The following is a 19,977-nucleotide window of genomic DNA, read 5'->3' on the forward strand; positions in this document are numbered from 1 at the left end:
ACTAACACCGAAAAACTAGCCGATTACATGGAGGTGGGAAAATACTACGGTAAATACTAATATTAATAGTACGGAAAAATATTAGGAAAAACTAGCCGAAAACATGTTGATTGGAAAATTTGGACTCGGTTTAACCCGAACGAGCGAACAAAATTGGAGGGGCGATTTTATAAAACAAGAAAAAATGGTTGCCGTAAGAAGTGGTGGGTTCAAACAGTGTTTTCCATTATTTTGGGGTATATATTATAATAATAAAATAAAAAAAAAAAAAAAGGGTGGTATGGTAAATAACCACATTATCCATCCCAATCAACCCAACCATTTGTGAGATTAGCACACCTAGTTTCAATCCCATAAACCCGAATTCCACCAACCAAAACTGAGATCCCATCCAACAAACACTAATCCATACAGTAAAATTTTAAAGGAACCCCAAATCCCATCCCATCCCATCAACCCAACCAAAAGGGGCCTAAGAAGTCTTTCATGAATAAAATTCAAGATCATCAAGTTAAAGCTAATTTTGTAACTCTTCGCCAATTAACATAAAAATGCTAGATCTTAACATGCCAGACACTAGATCAAACAATTTCATCATCGAAGTATTTTTTCCCAAAAAATTGAACACTACATATGCATAACAAATTCTTCTTCTTTATAAATTCCACATGCATCAACATCATTGTTTCATCAAATAAGCAAATATAAAGATTTCACTAGTTAAGTCAAAAATTCCAAATATTTTTACCAAACAACTATCAACTACTAGATAATCTCATGCAAGACATTAATTAAATCAAATACACCATCTAGGCCATTTTCCCCCAAATTTTTCGAAAAATATAGAACTTCAAAGAAAAACTTTTCCCCTCAAGATATTAACATGTAATCATGAATAACGTCATTAGGGCACATCAGCGGCTTATTCCAAGTGTCCTCCACGATTAAATCAGCTACGAGCTTAACGCTCATTTTTACCTTCTTGACAGCACTAAATGCCAACTCACACGTGTGGTTTTTCTCGTACGTGCGAATAATACAATATCCGGTTGAAGGTTGAATTGTAGCATGAATTCTCCACAAAATAATTATTCAACTCTCTAAGCTTACAAACTGCAGTCACTCTCTTCGTATCGTTTTTTGATAAAATTGAATCCAAATCCAAGCTCATATGCAAACTTAGCCAAACATATTCTAAATTCTGAACGTCCCCCACGAAAAACTTGTCCGACATCGGCTATCAAATTTATCTAATGTGAGCTAAGCAAAGTCTTTTGGGGGGGGGGATGTCACATAATGTGTTGCATGGGGGATTAACTACTGCTTCAAATGCAGCGAGAGGTAACACACTTGACGAACCTACCATAGAGCTGTAACTAGTAGCGGACGTACCAAGAGATGCATGAACTTCCTTCACATGCAACAATTTCAATCCTTTTGAATCGACCATTGTTCCACAATAATAAATAACCCTTTTACATCTTCATCATCGTTGATTGAAAAAACACCAATCTCAGGGACAGAGGACGATAATGACAGGTTATCAACACTTAAAGAATTCCATCTTGAACAAATAAAATGCACAAGATTGGAAAAACTCATCCCTCTTGTAAAATCTGTGATCGAACAAAATGCATCATATCTCAATAACAACACAATAGAACTAGTCATCCTGCAATTTCATATAAAACATAATTACACTGTTAATAACAGTCACATTACTAATACATCCAGTAAATCCGTGTATACATTCTATTATACTGCCAATGACAGCAACATTATATAAACACTTGCAGACTAACATAGGAACACATAATTACACTGTTAATAACAGTCACATTACTAATACATCAAGTACATCCGCATATACATGCAATTATACTGCCAATGGCAACAACATTATATAAACGCTTGCAAAAGAAACATAGCAAAACATAGTTATACTGCTAATAACAGTCAAAATGCATAAACAACGAGCAAAATAACATACACATGCAATTATACTGCCAATCACAACAGCATTATATAAACATTTCAAAAAAAAAAATAGCGTGAAAACAAAAATACACAACAAACAAAAAAACACATTTTTGTGAACAGTCATTGAACGTCCATACATCACGGTGTTCAATTTACTAGAATTTAAACTATACATATATCGATGTTGACATTTGTAAATTAAAAAAACATTCGCATGGACATAAAAAAATTGACACACCTTCTTTGAAAATTATACTTCAGCAGATATGATCGGCGGTAAAAGCTGGAGAGGACGGCCGGCGAGATCCATCGCGAAACAGCTAGATGTAGCTCAGTTTCAAGATGCAGAGGTACAGAGAAGAATTCGAAAGAGAAGAGAGAAGAATCGCGCACAAAACATGAAAAACGAGCATAGGGCTTTCAATTTTCAGATTATATACAGTGGTAGTTATGTCCGAAAAAAACACCCTTGCCTTGATTTTAAATAAACTTTTAAGTAGTGGATTTTTTGCAAAACAAAAAAACTGGATGTCTCTTTTCTAATTAAGTCCATGTGTCATGAGTTTATTTGCCATTTACCATTTAATTAAAGATAGGGTTAGTTTAGTAAATTCCCGTTAGGATCTAACTGTAAGATTTTTTTCAAAATTAGCGCAGAGGGTTTTTTTATTTCCATACGGAGTGATTAGCATTTGAAACTATGGTTTGAGGACTTTAATGTATTTTTCCCAAAATAGAGGGAAAACAAGAAAAAGAAAAACAGAAACAAGTGTTGGATTCGAATACCCCAAATAGAATGGGGCCCCCTAAAGTGGCTACAGATATTGAGCGCAGCGTCTACTGTCCGGGCGATACATTAACGATACGGAACAACGGTCCACGATATATTGAAACTAGCCGTTGCACCTCAAAAATTCAAAACTCCAAATCCTCTCTCACACAAATTAACCATATTATTACTGCTTTCCATTTCCATCTCTCTCTCTCTCTCTCTCTCCCCCGCTCTCTCTCTCTCTGATTTGCCTAGATCTGATAAAAAAAAAAATCCATTTTGCTCCGATTCTCAGGTAAATTGCTTCAATTATCTGATTTTGTTTTGTTAATTTCCATAATTGTGTTAAAATTCACTCTGTCGTGTTAAGAACTTCACAGACAAATCTTCATTTTCATTATTGAGGTACAATAGCTGAAGCACAATGTACTTTCGTTTTTGTTTTTCCAAAGCTGCACTCTCTGCGGTACTCAGGTGGTTTAGCTGTCTTTTTTTTTTTTTGATCCAGTGGCGTAGCTGTCTAATCGCCTTGAAAAACTGAAATTTTTTAATATTTTAATTTTCGCACAACTTAGCTTCTAATCTGGAATCGTTGAATGCAAATCATTTTGAATACATTTTATTTAGATAATTAATTTGGGTATGGGGGCCGTAAGGAAGCTTCGTTGATGATTTTAGGCTACCGGGTCAATTTGTTTCACATTTGGGGGCAATCTGTTAACTCTTTGGAGGTTTTCATGATTTGAACAGAAAATCTGGTGATATAATTGGGGCTGGCGGCCGTGAAAAGTGAATTGGTGCTGTATCAAAAAAATGGAGAAGATGACAGTAAGAACTCCGAGTTCAAAAATGGAGAGGGGAAACACCAACACCCCGGTAACAACTCCAGGTGGGAACAGAGCAAGGGAAGAGAAAATAGTGGTGACAATACGTTTAAGGCCTTTAAACAAAAGGGAGCAATCATCTAAAGAGCAAATGGCTTGGGAATGCACCGATGATCATACCATCGTCAACCGACTCAACACCCACGACCGTGCACCTCAACCTACCTCTTTCATGTTTGGTAATTCTAAATTGTAGTAAACAGCAAATTCAATCTATATTTTTATTTGTTGATTTAATAAAAAATACTAATTAAATTGTCAAAATGGATGGGTCTTTTTTCAGATAAAGTGTTTGGTCCTGATTGCTCAAATGAAATTGTGTACGAGGATGGAGTGAAGACTGTAGCCTTATCTGCTCTCATGGGAATCAATGGTAACTCTTGTCCTCAATTGCTCTAGTTATTATTTTTAAACTTTTCTAAACAAATTATGTATTCTCAAGATTGTTTTCTATGTGGACATATCTTTTGCAGCAACCATTTTTGCGTACGGACAAACTAGCAGTGGGAAAACTTACACGATGAGAGGAATTACGGAGAAAGCTGTTAATGACATTTACATGCATATAATTAATGTAAGCTTCGTCTGGTTAAGTTAATGCCACTAATTGCACAATTTTGAGTCATATGACAAAGTCACGGACAAGATAAAATTATTTTTTGAGTAACAACGCTGTTTTTCTGATTTATTGAAGCGCTAGACAATTTGGAACTTTGTCGCAACAATAAAAGCACTTTATCTGAAATGTTTTGAAGTTTCGTATAGATTATATTTTACCATATTTTTACAAACTTATCTCTTTGAATCTGAAATGTTGGTGACATTAGACATTCTCATCCTATACACACCCAATCAGCGTATAAATAAAAATTCCATGAAACAGTATTCTTCTAACTTGTTGTGATTCCAATTACATTACAGACTCCGGAACGAGACTTTAAAATAAGGATATCTGGCCTTGAAATCTACAACGAGAATGTAAGGGATCTACTCAATTCAGAATCTGGGCGTAGTCTTAAACTCCTTGACGATCCAGAGGTAACAAACTCTTAACCTTTTTTACTACGTGTTGGAATTAGTCTGTTTTTTTTTTCCTTCTCCTATTGCATTTGACATTAATTAATTCACTTGCAGAAAGGAACTGTGGTCGAGAAATTGGTGGAAGAGACAGCAAAGGATGATCAACACTTACGAAATTTAATCCAGATCTGTGATGGTAAATAATTGATGCTTTTAAGCACAGTGTTTTCATTGATAAGATGAAAATGAAATGTATTAACAAGTACTATATTTGCAGCTCAAAGGCAAGTAGGTGAAACTGCCCTTAACGATACTAGCTCGAGATCACACCAAATAATAAGACTGGTTTGTTTTCTTTTGTCATATCTTCATGGATTAGAGGAGAAATATGTAGAATGAATAATATGTTTTCTAATTGAAGTTGTTTTGGTTTCTAATGCAGACAATTGAAAGTACTCTTCGAGAAAACTCAGATTGTGTGAGATCATATGTTGCAAGCTTGGTAAATGAATCCTCTGATTTCCTGAAACTTCTAAATTGGCATGCAAGATAAATACCCATGCGAGTTTTCCTCACACACGGTTTTGTTATGCAGAACTTTGTCGATTTAGCTGGAAGTGAAAGGGCCTCTCAGACGAATGCAGAGGGTGCCAGGCTTAGGGAAGGATGTCATATTAACCTCAGCCTAATGACACTTACAACAGTAATTAGAAAGCTAAGGTCAGCAATTAGGATTCATTTTTGCCGTAGTAATTCTCCAATTTTAAATTGCTGAAGTATGAAAGTGGATGTTTCTTATGTATACATTAAAGTTAACTCAAGTGCAAGTTTTTTCTTCTGAAATATGTGAACATCTCTAGGCAACTTATTATGAATAATAACCGAGTTTCTTTACATTGTCCTTTTCAGTGTGGGAAAAAGAAGTGGTCACGTACCATACCGCGATTCAAAGCTGACAAGAATATTGCAGCATTCGCTAGGGGGAAATGCACGTACTGCCATTATATGTACTCTGAGTCCAGCGTCATGTCATGCTGAACAATCTCGCAATACTCTCTTCTTTGCTACCCGAGCAAAGGAAGTGACAAACAATGCCCAAGTTAACATGGTACTTTTTTCAACTGTCATATGCTATTAACTCCGAAGATAGACACCAACTGATTCATAATTTTGTTTTCACCAGGTAATTTCAGAAAAACAGCTTGTGAAGCATTTGCAGAAGGAAGTAGCAAGACTGGAAGCCGTGCTACGCACCCCAGACCCATCTAGTGAGAAAGAAGCAAAAATTCGACAGGTTAGCATTTTTGTCATAACTCGAGTTTCTCTACTTATTTGATTGAATTTCTTCTTACTATATATAAAAACTTGCATGTGGTTAGATGGAGAGGGAAATGGAAGAACTCAGGCGGCAAAGAGATCAAGCACAGTCCGAGGTGGAAGCTTTGCGTAGTAAACTTGAGGAGGAGCAGGTATGTTGTTTTTATAGATGAAACAAATATTCCCATCTTTAACATTGTAGTATAGAAATTTGATCTTAATTCTGTATGGGGGGCAATGCAGAGGGTGAAAATATCGGAGTCACCTACTCGTATGGCAAAGAAGTGCCTCTCATTTTCAACAGTTGTGTTACCAAAACACGACGGCATGGACTTAAAAAATACGGGAAGAAAGCAGACAACAATGAGGCAATCATCAACAGCTCCTTTCACTCTGATGCATGAAATTCGGAAACTGGAGCATCTTCAGGAGCAATTAGGCGAAGAAGCTAATAGAGCCCTTGAGGTACTACAAAAGGAGGTTGCATGTCACAGACAAGGTAACCAAGATGCAGCAGAGACTATCGCTAAGCTGCAAGCCGAAATAAAGGATATGCGTGCTATTGAACTTTCTCCCAAAGATTTATTACAAGTTGGAAACGTAGTCTCTGTTAACAAGAGTGTCAGTGCAAATCTCAAGGATGAGATAACCAGACTTCACTCACAAGGAAGCACCATCGCAGATTTAGAGGAAAAGCTCGAAAACGTTCAGAAGTCAATAGAGAAACTGGCCATGTCTCTTCCAACCAACACTGATCATCAACAACAACCTTGTAAAGATGCAAATAATCCAAAGCCCAAGAGTTGGGCGAAAAAGAAGAAACTGCTTCCGTTGGCTTCGAGTAATGGCCTCAACAGGCACAACTTCATAAAATCTCCATGTTCACCTCTATCTGCTTCGAGGCAAGTATTGAACACTGATGACATCGAAAACAGAGCTCCAGATTTTGACGACTCTGCTGCATCAGCAGAAACTAATGTGGTTTCTGATAAAGATACTCCCACAAAGAGCGAAGGTGGAGATGCCTCTTCCAAGGAAAATACTCCGTATCGACGTTCAAGTTCAGTAAATATGAGGAAAATGCAGCGGATGTTTCAAAATGCAGCAGAAGAAAACGTGAGAAGCATAAAAGCCTACGTAACTGAGCTTAAAGAACGTGTTGCCAAACTGCAGTACCAGAAACAGCTTCTCGTATGCCAGGTAAAAAAAAATAATAGTAGCTTTTTTTTGAATGAAAAATCCATTTTTTAGCTCTAATTGGAATCCATTACCTTTATTTATAGGTGCTCGAGCTTGAAGCAAATGAAGCAGCTGGACACAATTTGGAGGATGATGTGAATGATTGTGTGATACAAGAAGAAGAGTCACCAGCTCAATGGCATGTGTCCTTTATGGAGCAAAGGCAGCAAATCATTGAGTTGTGGGATGTTTGCCATGTGTCAATCATTCATAGGTCGCAATTTTATCTACTATTCAAAGGTGACACTGCCGATCAGATATACGTGGAAGTTGAGCTTAGACGATTGGCATGGCTGCAGCAGCATCTCGTAGAGATTGGGAATGCAAGTCCCGCTCCTTCTCATATGGGAAATGAGCCCACTATCTCTTTATCATCAAGGTTCTTTTTTTTTTTTCTTTTCTCTCTCATCTTTCATTTATCTTTAAATATAGTTTTAATCAAATATCATCAAGATATTTACTCTGTAACCACTTTTGATTCAGTATCAGAGCACTAAAGCGGGAAAGAGAGTTTCTTGCGAAGAGGTTGAGTACGCGTATGACGGCAGAGGAAAGAGACGCGTTATACATGAAATGGGAAGTGCCATTGGAAGGAAAACAAAGAAGGATGCAGTTCATGAACAAGCTTTGGACCAATCCGCACGACGAGAGGCATGTTAGAGAGAGTGCGGAGATAGTGGCTAAGCTTGTCGGTTTCTGTGAAGGCGGAAATATGTCCAAAGAGATGTTTGAGCTTAATTTCGTACTTCCATCCGACAAGAGGCATTGGTTTGTTGGCTGGAACCAGATATCTGACCTTCTTCATTTGTGAGAATAATGTCCGATGATTGTATATATAATTTATATATATACATACATTCTTTATGTAAACTATCAATTTCTGGTTCCTTAATTTTTATGAGTTGTGAGATTCCCAATTCTTGGAGTCTTCTTCCTCCTTCATTGTGTTTGTTTCCAACATGGGCTATCTATATTATATCTGTATCAATTCGTTCTTCTGTTTTTTAATTTGCATGCACTGCCTTTAAATTACCTCTCGTTTCAGGTAAATATCAGACTTATTTATGATATTACTAAAATCATGTTAAATTATTGAACCGGTAATTCGGTTCGATATTCAGTGTATATATATATAAACAAAAATTAATTTTAAAAAAAATAAATTTTTAAATATTTTTAATAAAATTTTAATAATTCGGTTATTTACCGAACCATACGATAAACGGTATAAAAATTTGGCATACCGAAATTTCGGTACGATTTTACTGAATGAACACCTCTAGATTTATCAACTGGAAGGTTTTTTTTTCGTGAGACAATACATAATTGATGGGTGGCTGTAATTATGCAAACAAGAGGAGTTTTTTTTAAATTTAACCTTACCTCACAGCCACATGTGGTTGTAATTTGCCCAATAAATTATCATTTGAAAATTACATTATTCAATTCAATAAATAGGGTTTGGTTTTTCTAGATATTACGGTATGATTCACCGGCTTGGCTTGTAAACGATCATAAGATTATTATATTTAGAGAAAATTAAACCTACCTCCCTGAGGTTAGGTGTAATTAGAGCTAGACCCCTCAAGTTTGGAAATTAGGCATATATATGACCATTTTGTTAGGTAAATAAAATATTATAGCAACATACAATACACCATACTAAAAATTAAAAAGCATCTAATGACCGTGTTTAATAATTCTTGAAAATATTACTATCAGTATTCTATACCCTAATAAATACAAAATCAAAAAGGTTAGTTTAGATGAAAACCAAAAGATGATAAAGAAAACAAATGGAATGAAGTGATGTAGAAGAAGTTTAATTGGACAATTTAATGGTCAAGGCATACATACCTTTCTTGACCAAAGTTGGAATAATTAACTAACTTCCTTTGGGACCAAGGTTCTAAAATATGCTCTATTATTGTATGTATATATTTAAGCCGTTCAATTTGTTATCATCACCAAAAACTTAGCATTATATTTATGGATACTCCTCCTACAAGACTGTTTGGCAGGCAAAGGCCAATACATGCTGTTCTAGGTGGAGGAAAAGGTATTCCTAATTATATTTATTTATTTTTTTCCATTCACTTGCTCACATTGACAACATCAAACCTGACTTCACTTTTCAATTTAAAAAAAAAAAAAAAACTATGTTCAACTTTGTTAGTATATAATCTATCTACATAGTAAATTAAAAAAAAAAATCAATATAGAAGCTATACAATCTTATATTGGTATAGTATTACTATATAGACGGTGTATATATTAACCATATATTAGTCGTATATTAGTGAAATGTATCATTTAATACTAGCATCTCCAATATATATTATTCTAAAACTGTCGTTCATAAAATAACAGTAGCTAACGTGGTGCTGTGGAAAGACGCGAAAGTTTCGGGTGCAATTTTAATAGGGATTGCAGCAATATGGTTTCTATTTGAAGTAGTGAAATACAATTTGGTAACTCTACTCTGCCATCTTACCATCACCACAATGCTCATCATTTTCATTTGGTCTTCTGCTGCCCAATCATTCAACTGGTAATTTTAATTAATTAATTCAAGCTAACTACCAAAAATCAAATCATACAACAATTAATTATATTAATTGCAGGAGTCCTCCCAATATTCCCAGCATCATGTTACAAGATTCAACTTACAGAGAGTTTGCATTAACCTTGCACAGAAAATTAAATTATATTTTCTCGAACGTTTTGTATGTCGCAAGTGGATACGATCCCAAACTCTTTTTACTGGTACACATGCAACATCAAACTTTTCTTTTATTCTCTGATATAATGTTGTTCATTTTGTTTTTTTTTTCAATTTGGGATTTTGTTTTGCAGACGATTGTTTCTCTTTGGATAATCTCGGTTATTGGAAGCTCTATCAGTAGCTTGAATCTTGTATTTTTCGGTGAGTATATGTATATACTAATAAAAATAATTTTATTCGATCAAATTTGTATGCTCAAATTATTCAAATGCGCACGTGCTGACTTGTTGTACGTTAGGACTTGTGTGCTTAGAAACTGTTCCATACCTATACGAGCAATACGAGGATGAAGTCGACAATCTTGCTTACAGAACAAACCGGTGGACGAAGAGAATGTACACAAAGTTTGAGGCTGAAATTTTAGGGACAATTCCAAGAGGACCATTGAAACACAAAAATAAATGAACACGTACTCTAATTACATTATTTCATTGTATATAAAGCTAAGAGAAATGGGGGATATACATGTCAATGAAATACTATTGGACGATGATGACTTTCAGTTAAGTCTTTGAAATTTGTCGGGAATATCGTTTCAACTCTTTCAGGTATCGTTCTTTTTCTTCTTCTTCAAACAACCCCATTTAGGGGTTGTCTAGGGTCCGAGAGGGGTTGTACTACTCGGACCCAAACGATTTAATCTGGTGCGTAGAAAATATTTAGTAAAAAAATATAGTCGTTGATTTAAAGTACGAACTAGTACGATCTAGTACGAACCTATGAATTTATAAATTAAAGTACGAACCCAGTAAAAATACATCGTACAAAGACCGTACTCCATCGTACTTCATGTAAAATTACTTTATTAACCTTACATTATTTTTTAACTTTGCCCCCCAAATAAATAAAAAATTCCACGATCATACCTCGACTAACTAATTTAGCACAATTTCACCAATTAACCAATTTTTTACCATAATTTCAATTTTGACCCCAATTTTGACTCGCCACCACCGGAGACCGCCAGAGACCCACGGTCTCCGGCGTTAACTCTTTTTTTTTTTTCAAAACTTTTTTTTTTGTTCTGAAATTCTTTTCCGGTAGCTCAATCGCAGGGTCTCCGACTTTGATTTTTTTTTTAATTTTGTTTTTTCTAAAAAAAACTATTTTAACTAATATTAATGTATTGGCTGTTAAATTATTGTCTTCAGCAGTTATTTAACTGTCGAATAGAGTAATTTAATGTTAATTAACCTTTTTTTTCTTACAAATATATATTAATTAATATTACTATCTGGACTGCTAAATTACTGTCTCCACAGTTATTTAACTGTCGGAGACAGTAATTTAACTGTTAATTGACTTTTTTTTTTCTTAAAAAAAATATTTTAATTAATATTACTGTCTTGGCTACAGTAATTTTTCTTTCGGATACAATAATTTAACTGTTAATTGACTTTTATTTTTGAAATTTTTTTTTCTTAAAAAAATATTTTAATTAATATTACTGTCTTGGCTCAAAATTACTGTCTCCAACAGTAATTTAACTGTCTGAGACAATAATATTACTGTATTAATTAATTTTATCGTCTTGGCTTGCATTATTGTTGTCTTCGACTGTAATATTATTGTCTTCGACCGTAATATTACTGTCTCAAGCAATAATATCACTGTTTGTGACAGTAATATTAGTAATATTATGGTTCGGGAAATAATATTCATAATATTACTGTCCGAAACAATAATATTATTGTCTGAAACAGTAATATTACTGTATGAAACAGTAATTTAGTAGGCAAGATAGTAATATTAATTAAAATATTTTTATCTAAGATTTTTTTTTTTCAAAAACGAAATTAAAAAAAAAAAAATCAACGTCGGAGAGCGGCGGTCAACTGCGGTTAGACCTGACCACCGGTTCGGTTAGAACCGGAACCGAACTGGGGTCAACGGTTTTAGAACCGAACCGGAGCCGGTTTGACCGGAACCGGAACCGGAACCAAAAAAACCGGTTCGGTTCCGGTTCCTCATTTTTGGAACCGGGAACCGACGGTTAGAACCGCGGTTCTAACCGTTTGAACCGGTTTTTGAAAAAAAAAAAAGAAAGAAAAATTGATTTCCTAGCTCTCACTATGTTTCTCTCTCTCTCTCTCTCTCTCTATATATATATATATATATATATATATATATATATATATATAAGTATTAAGAAAAACATTACGTAATTAAAAAAAAAACATTAAGTTTTTAAAATATACTTTCCACTTTAATTTGAAAAAAAAACTATTTTTAAAAGTTTTTTAAAGTATATATATATAACAAAAAAAAAATAAAAATAAAAAATTATTATTGAGAACCGGCGGTTCTACTGGCTCTAACCGGAACCGAACCGGAACCGGTTAGGAACCGAACCGCAAGGAACCGGATTTTTTCGGTTCGGTTCCGGTTCCTCCAAAATCGGAACCAGAACCGGCGGTTCGGAACCGGAACCGGAACCGAACCGAACCGAACCGTGGTTAGGTCTAACTGCGGTTGACTGGCCGGAAAAAAAAAAAAAGGTTTTCAAAAAAATAAATTCAATGTCGGACAACGCCTGCCAGGTCAACGCCGGAATCTGGCCGGAAAAAAAATTTCAAAAAAATTTTAGAAAATTTATTTTCTAAGAAAAAATATTTTTTCAAAAAAATATTAAAATGGGGGTTAATGTGATATATTTGTTTAAATTCGGGGTCAATGTGTAATATTAAAGAAGTTAGAGTATAATGGATGAAATTGATAAAAAATATATTATTGAGGGTATTTTAAGAGTAAAGACATGGTGATGGGTTTATTTGAAAGATTGTTGGTTATGTGGACCAATGTGCATTTAAGTCCCTTGTCATGACCCTAATTATTAATTATTATTAATTGTTACTTAATTTTTAGTTATAGGATTTTTATGTAATTTCACTTATAAGGTAGGTATCGTACTTTTTTTGTGGGGCTCGTACAAATCATACGTGTCACATTTTTATTGGTTGATTTTCAATCGTTTAGGTCCGAGTAGTACAACCCCTCTCGGACCCTAGACAACCCCATTTAAGTATGTTTTATTTATTAAAAGTAATTTAATCTACATTTAAGACTAATTTATACAATAATTTATACAATATGTACTATCTATATCTATACTATTATTATTTATTATATATTATATATTTTTTATATTTTATATTACTAGCATTTTTTTCCAGTGCGATGCCCCGGATAGCATTTTTAACGTGAAAATACTTATTGATTTAATATGACAATAACAATTATAATAAAATTTATTTGTGATATGGTAACAACATCAATATTTATACAAATTTAATAATACAAACTGATTCCGAAAAAAAAATTATATAAACTTTATTCTCATAATATAAAATTGATTATTAAATAAATGAAACAAAGAAAAATTAGAAAAAATAGGTTGGAATAAGCGATAAAAATAATAAGAACAGTTAAAAAGATATTAAAAGTAGTGGATTAGAATTGTGCTAGCCTAGATTTGGTGTGAAATTAAGTAATTAGAAAAAAGTGGAAAGTGGCTGCGAAATAGAATATATATATATATATATATATATATATATATATATATATATATATATATATATATATATATATATATATATTTACAAATATACCATTAGGGTTTCTTAGGTTGCCCTAATGTTTCTCTCTTTTATATATAAGATATCGACTGATCCGCTCAAAATTTAATCTCCCTTTTAATCCACTACTCCAATCTCATTAGGTGTCCTTTTATCATAAGAATAAATAAATAAATAAAATCACTTGCTAATTGTATTCTATAATATAATGTTTGTCCTAGTTCTACACCAACTCAAACCTCATATTATATATACATGGTATCAACACATGCATGAAATAATCATTCATTGTCAACAATTATCAAGCTAGAATAATTTATATATTCGTACACAAATATTTTTCTAGGATTTTAGTAGAAATTAAAGAAGGTGTTCGAGGATGGATACCAAGCATATCGATACCATGCACAAATATACGACGAAGAAAACTGCGAAGAGGGTGAGGATGAGTATGCCGTTCGGGCTCAAGTGCAATAAATGCGACAGACATACGGACAAAGGTGAAAAGCTTTATTGTTTCAAAAGAGCAATCGGGATCGACTCGACTTTCGAAGTTGAGATTTACAGATTTGAATTTTGGTGCCAATGTTGTCGAAGTGATTTTTCGATCGTTTCGGATCCCGGTCGATACGATTACGTTCTTGAATCTGGTGCCACGTTCGTTGCCAAAAGATTTCATAGATTCCCGTATCGTTTGTAATTTATATTAGCTTTAATTTTGTTTTAGATTTAATTTTGCTTTAGATTTAGATGAGTAGCTTTAGCATGTTTTGACATTCGATTTATTCTTTTTAATAGAAATTTATTTTCGTGTTCATAATTATCGTGATTATTGTTAAATTTTTAATAGCAGTTTTTTCTTCATAATTGTATGTGGTGTCGAATGCCTTGTCATTTGCAATAAAAATTAGGACTTTTATTGCAATTCACTCCTTATTAAATGAAAAATCTAACAATTTAACCCATGATAGTTACATGGTAAAATTGGATTCTTGGAGGACCTTGAAATCTAAACGATGCAGAATATACAAAAACAGAACATCAACAATATATTAATGGAAATTTGGAATTCAGAAAATTAGCAAACCAACAAAATTCAAAAAAAATAAAATTAAATTAATTAAAACACATTGAAAAACACCAATACCTAAACGAACCTACTACCACCATGCGTACAAATTTATTAAATTCCGTTGATTTTTTTTTTCTGTACGACCTAATACTTGATAGAACGATTAAGATTAATATAACCATTAAGATTATTATAAATTATAATTATAATAATTAAAGTTCATATTTATCATGTAGTTATATTGTTTATTGGTAACCATGAAATAAGAAAGCTTATTTTTTAGATATTCATCGTGTATTCAATTTTGTACAAATTGAAGGCATTTCTTCTTCTTCTTCTTTTTTTTTTTTATATTATTATTATTGAGAAAACCGTATGAAAAACTGCTAGAATATGAATTGTCGAAAATACCCCTTGGTTTAGGTCTAGGGTTGTAGGTCAAAATATTTTCCTTTTATATATAAGATTAATCAAATTAAATCTAATAATGGACTATTTCATAAATTATATTATGAAAAAGATAAGACGCCCATACTGAAATTAATTAGATGGAAATATTAAATTAATTTATATGTTCAAGTTTATGATAAAGAAAAGAAATATAATTTTATTATGGTTTCTTGTTATAATTTACTTTAAAGAGATTTTTTTTCTCTCTATAAAATCGAACAAAAATAAAAATAAAAAATAATAATAATTAAATGAGTATGTAAAATAATGGAAATAGAAGAAAATTACTATTGAAAATAAACAGGGTGATATTTATGTTAAAGATTTCAAATAAAATTAAAAATCTCACAAATGTTCTTCCCCAAAACCTAAATCCAAATTAATCCCCATGTTGTAGGATAGTTCTAAAAAAAAAAAAAATCCTCAATGGGGTTTCCAGCATTTGATGATGTGATGGAAATTAATTTAAGTAACACTTGGAGTAGAATCTCTGATGGTTGTGATTGATTAAAAAAATATGATTTTATTTGCAGGGGCATTTTTATTGTCTTTGTCGGATGTCGTTTTTGTTTAAATGATTTTTGTGCTTGTTGTCGATGTGTTGCCGTAGTTTCTTCGTATTGGTAGATTTTTCCTATTATGCATGCGGTAAACTATGACGAAACTAATAATTAAGTTGAATTACACATAAGTTATGGTTGTGGTGTTATATAGCTCATCGTGAATGAGATGAAGAAACAAACGATGTTACTCCTCGAAGGTAACGATGAAGAGGGTCGAAATAAGACGGATGCGAAGAACGTGTTGTATGATTTAACAAAGAAGAAGAAAGAGAAAAAAAAAAGATATATAGATCAATGATTAGGGTTTACAGTTTATGGAAGAAGATGGAAGAAAAGTCATTTAGATGTAAGATTTCTTTTCATTTAATTTGCAATTAACTTTCAAATGATTAATTTTATAACCGAAATTTTGGTACGCCAACATTTCATACCGTTTACTAAATTAAATATATGATTTGGTTCGGTAAATAACCGAATTACATAAATTTTATGTAATTTTTTTTAAAGGAGAGGTGGCTCTAGCTAATTACCCAAACAAGAGGAATCTTTTCGTAATTTGGTCATACCTTAGGGGTAGCCGTAATTTACCCCCGATAATTATAAAAGTTTAACATGAAAATTATTGAATTTGCTAAATTAAAGATTTTTTTATCTCTCCACCGAATTATAGTTTTTTTTAAGAATATTAGTATTTTTATCCCGGGCGATGCACGGGGTTGCAAAAAGGAAGATATATATATATATATATATATATATATATATATATATATATATATATATATATATATATATATATATATATATATATATATATATATATATATATATATATATATATATATATATTAATTAATTAAACTGTATTAAATAAATCCACATCGATGTGTATAAAAAGCGATAGAAAGAGTAAAAAAAAAATACTATCCGAACATATTAGAATTTTGCTAGCGGATTTGCAAATTTGATTTGCTATGAAGGCCATTAGAGAAAAACAAAGAGCTGGAAAATAAGAGATGAAGAAATACTAATAATTAATATCAAAAAAAATTACAAATATACCATTAGGGTTTCTTACTTTTATATATAAGATGAATTTTAGGGGACATTTTTTTCATTTTGTGTAGGTACCAAAAATTTACCTAAGATATGTAAGATTTGGAGGGCAACTAAGTCATGTTATAATAATTAATTAATTAATTAAATAATACAAAATTGTCCCATTAAATAGATAAATTTCAATAAGATAATTAATATACAAGATTTTTACTTAGTGTTTAGTCTATACACCTTCCTGCTCTTTTCTCTACCTTTTTTTTCTTCTTGTTGAAGAACTTTCATAGGGAATGAAGACATATATAATACAACTCACAATTACAATGAAATCACTAATTGGTAATTGAATATTTCGTGTCCATTATATTAAACTACACGACCTTTTCATATGCACCATACGATTTAGATTGAATATATAGCAACATATGAGAACTTAAGTTCATACTCCTATTTGCATGCCCTCCATTCATGAATAGCAATATGGAGTAAATGTTTCCCTATCTCTAAAAGGGTTTGATGTTGGATGCAAGAATAACGTGGCCAACCAACCTAATCGGGCAAAAGAAACTGAGCGAAACCATGAAAATATGGTCAGTGTTGAACTTCTTCTTGCTAATATTCATGTTCACTTTTTTTTATTGTGTGATGAGGATACAAGTATGTCAAATGTTCATTTTCGATTTTAAAAGGCTAATTTTCTTTTCTTTTTAGAGGTGGACTATCATCTGTTTTACTGTCCTCGGTGAAGGATATGAATTGTTAGTATTACAGAATGTTAATAGTTATTTCAGTTCATAATTACCAATAATAATATATTAAATTCATGATTTTTCCTTTCACTTTACAGATAAAAGTGCCTTCTTATATTTCTACATCTAGGATTCAACATCCCTAAAGTCGGTGAAAAAATTGTGATATTGACAATTATTGTCATAAAAAAAAATCTCATAATTACTAATTAGTCTCCGACCATCTTTAGAATTTTTATTCTCCAATAGTTTCTCAACGTAATAGATTATATTTTTTTTACTTTCGTGGACATGTGTTACCCCCTTAGACGGAAACATCGACTATAACTCGAGTATGGCCGAGTTATAGTTGAAGTGGTGCCAAGAAGTGTTGGCACAAGGCGTGCTACACATGGGCCAAACGGTGGCCGAGAGATGGGCAAGTATTGAGGTGCTTGGCCGAGAATTACAAGGCAAGGGTTTCGAGTGATTGGCAAGCATTGAGGTGCTTGGCCGAGAAAGGCATGGCAAGTGTGGGCAAGGCAAGCGAGCTGAATAGCACGCGTGTGGGCATATTCGATCCTTGGGCGCGCAAGCGCCGATTGGGCAAGCCGGGCAGCTAATTGACTTGGGGAAGTTACGGAAGGCAGTTGCGGAGCGGTTGGCATCAGCAATGACTTATAAACATCTCTTTTATGTTGTATTAGTGAGCCAAGTGGCTGGCCTGCGTGCCGCCATGTGTCCCTTGGCAGTTTAGTGTGTAAACTGCATTGTACCTTGTATTTATAGGCCCTTGAGTGCACAAATCCGACCCATTCAGATAGAGGGATTCAGATTGCAATTGTTCGCATCTGTTGTGAGGATTCGTTGTGTGCACCAATGGCTTTCCTTGTATTGTTCGTGAGTTAATCAATAAAGGTTGAGTGTTGCTCGTAAATTGCTTGTGTTGTTCGATTTCCGCTGCATACTTGTGATTGTTGTTGTTCATTTGATACAACGATGGTGGCATACGTTTGTGTGAAGAATTCTTGAGTGGGCTGACTGATTTAGTGCGTATAAATCAGGCCGTACGGTGGGAAAATTTCAATTATAAATTAACCCCTGTAACAGTTGGTATCAGAGCCCGGTTCTCGGGTTTTGAACGGTGTTCTTTGACATGGAAGATTCGGGTTCTTCCTCAATGATGAATCCTATACGGGCAGCGTTGCTCGATTTGGAAGCGAGATTGCAACGTCTTGAGACTCTTGTTGGGCCGCCCATTGATCTGAGAGCAGCCCCTATTCTCTAACAACTTGTTGATGGGCAACAAGCGTTCGAACGGCTATCCAAATCTATAGGCGATCTGCCATAATTTGTGGAGTCTAGGATGGCAAGTGTTGCTGAAGATCTCGGGTTACTAAGTGATGCGGTTGAGGCCAAGTTTGAAATGTTTTTGACGGATTTGGCTGTGGTGAAACGGGCTATTCGTGAGGGGACGTCGAGTGCGGTTGAGAGCAGATCCTCGTCGTCCAAAGTATGGGTGCCTGAACCCGCTACATTTGGCGGTGCACGTAGTGCAAAGGAGTTAGATAACTTCCTTTGGGACATGGAGAACTATTTCCAGGCAGCAAACGTGTCCGACCAAGAGAAGGTGACCATTACAAGCATGTACTTGTCGGGTGATGCGAAATTGTGGTGGCGAGCACGTCTTTCCGACGATGCTAGTGCCAATCGGGACAAAATTGAAACCTGGGAAACATTGAAGAAGGAGTTGAAAAAACAATTCCTGCCTTGCAACACGAGTTGGTTGGCAAGGGAATCCCTACGTCAATTGAAGCATAAGGGGTCTGTTCGTGAGTACGTGAAGGACTTCAGTTCCTTGATGCTTGACATTAGGGATATGTCGGAGAAAGACAAGATCTTTAACTTCATGGCTGGTTTGCAACCTTGGGCACAATCTGAGTTGCGAAGGCAAGGCGCGAAGGATCTGCCGGGAGCAATTGCCGCTGCAGATCGCCTTGTTGATTACAAGACGGTTGGTGCCAAGGATGCTGAAAAGAAGGAATCCGGGAAGGATAAGGGCAAGACCAAGAAGTCGGGTGGAAAGTTTGCCCGAGATGGGAAATTCAAGGCCAAGAAGAATTTTGATGAGCCCACAGGAACGACCAAACCCGCGGGGCAATTGTCCGTTAACAAGGAAAACAAAGGCTGTTTCTTGTGTAACGGTGACCACCGAATGAGGGACTGTCCTAAACGAAGCAAATTGAATGCTTTGATGCTGGAATCGGATGGAGATGGTGATGACCCTAAGCAAGTCAACCCCATCCAGTTGCTGAGTGCCTTGACGGTCGAGAAAGTACCAAGCAACCCCAAAGGTTTGATGTATGTCGAAACTTTGCTTCAGACAAGAAAGTGATGGCCATGGTGGATCTGGTGCAACACACAACTTTGTTGCCGTTCGAGAGATTGGAAAGCTGGATCTGAATCTCTCACAACATGCAAGTAGAATTAAAGCCGTGAATTCAGAAGCCAAGCCGGTGAGGGGTGTGACCAATGTAGA

General features: G+C 34.2%; 2 protein-coding genes across 2 annotated transcripts; both read left to right on the plus strand.

Annotated features, from left to right (window-relative positions):
• The first annotated feature begins 2,715 nt into the window (after positions 1–2,715).
• Positions 2,716–8,152, plus strand: HIK (ATP binding microtubule motor family protein). The gene is made up of 15 exons (XM_013001564.2): positions 2,716–3,047; positions 3,503–3,815; positions 3,920–4,009; positions 4,110–4,210; positions 4,558–4,674; positions 4,771–4,852; positions 4,934–5,001; positions 5,099–5,158; positions 5,252–5,376; positions 5,566–5,764; positions 5,840–5,950; positions 6,036–6,125; positions 6,217–7,173; positions 7,257–7,591; positions 7,696–8,152. Exons 2-15 carry the CDS (start codon positions 3,566–3,568, stop codon positions 8,021–8,023), a joined length of 2,913 nt encoding a protein of 970 aa, XP_012857018.2. The 5' UTR covers positions 2,716–3,047; positions 3,503–3,565; the 3' UTR covers positions 8,024–8,152.
• A 998-nt stretch (positions 8,153–9,150) lies between these two features.
• Positions 9,151–10,544, plus strand: LOC105976269 (reticulon-like protein B9). The gene is made up of 5 exons (XM_088816857.1): positions 9,151–9,271; positions 9,583–9,763; positions 9,837–9,978; positions 10,069–10,138; positions 10,236–10,544. Exons 1-5 carry the CDS (start codon positions 9,202–9,204, stop codon positions 10,400–10,402), a joined length of 630 nt encoding a protein of 209 aa, XP_088672983.1. The 5' UTR covers positions 9,151–9,201; the 3' UTR covers positions 10,403–10,544.
• Positions 10,545–19,977: the final 9,433 nt, after the last annotated feature.

This window comes from Erythranthe guttata, chromosome 4, assembly GCF_056151865.1.
Source record: "Erythranthe guttata isolate IM_541 chromosome 4, IM_541, whole genome shotgun sequence".
Taxonomy (NCBI): Eukaryota; Viridiplantae; Streptophyta; class Magnoliopsida; order Lamiales; family Phrymaceae; genus Erythranthe; species Erythranthe guttata.